The sequence below is a fragment of the Poecilia latipinna genome, unplaced genomic scaffold (genome assembly GCF_001443285.1).
Source record: "Poecilia latipinna isolate Pla-1442-1.1 unplaced genomic scaffold, P_latipinna-1.0 Scaffold445, whole genome shotgun sequence".
Taxonomy (NCBI): Eukaryota; Metazoa; Chordata; class Actinopteri; order Cyprinodontiformes; family Poeciliidae; genus Poecilia; species Poecilia latipinna.
The window spans coordinates 267701-268345 of record NW_015113061.1 but is presented as its reverse complement, the minus strand read 5'-3'; the positions used below and the strand labels follow the sequence as shown (position 1 = coordinate 268345).

At 42.0% G+C, this 645-nt stretch overlaps 1 protein-coding gene across 2 annotated transcripts in view; it reads right to left on the bottom strand.

Moving 5' to 3' along the window:
- The window catches only part of LOC106951188 (uncharacterized), a 20956-nt gene that overhangs the window by 5885 nt on the left and 14426 nt on the right, over positions 1 to 645 (bottom strand). The window contains exon 15 of one of the 2 annotated variants that reach the window (XM_015038568.1): positions 10 to 522. The exons of the other annotated variant lie outside the window; for it this stretch is intronic. Within the exon in view, the coding sequence (XP_014894054.1) occupies positions 10 to 522 (513 nt within the window). The remainder of the gene's footprint in view (positions 1 to 9; positions 523 to 645) is intronic. 2 annotated transcript variants of the gene reach the window in all.

The following is a 645-nucleotide window of genomic DNA, read 5'->3' as shown; positions in this document are numbered from 1 at the left end:
TGACTGTACCAGAGCTGTGAGATAAAAGGCAGACACTGCAGGAAACTCCTCACTTCACTCTCTCCATGTGAGCAGTGTGTCAGCTCTACTGGTTTCTTCTCTGGTTGGAGTTTCATCACTTCCAGGAGGATGGAGGTCTTTCTCTCTGAGAGATTTATGGTCCAGATTTCAGGAGCTGACTGGAAAACTGACTGTAATGATGGAAGGAGACTCAGACCTAATTTAGTCTCTCTGTCCTTCATCTGGGAGTACAGCTCCAGCAGGAAGTCACTCTGATATTTACTACTATAGTATAGAGGGAAAGTTTCATATCTACAGACTGATGTTAACATCTCCAGCATCTTCTCTCCTGTCTGCTGTTCTCTCTCTGCTGCTGCACAGAACAGATTCACTAAGAACTTTTGCTGTTCTCTCCCTTCTTCACTGAACTGATTAATTAAGGACATTGGTTTTTTTTCCCCTATTAGTGAATAGCTGGACAACTCAGATTCATAAGGAACATATGATCTCTGATGACCAAACCTGGAACAACAAGAAGGAAACATTTAGTGATGATTTGATCTGAGCTGCATAGATACAACCACACGCTACTGATGGACTCAGCAGTGTATTTATGTCAAACTGTTGAAGTCAGTTTTACAAACA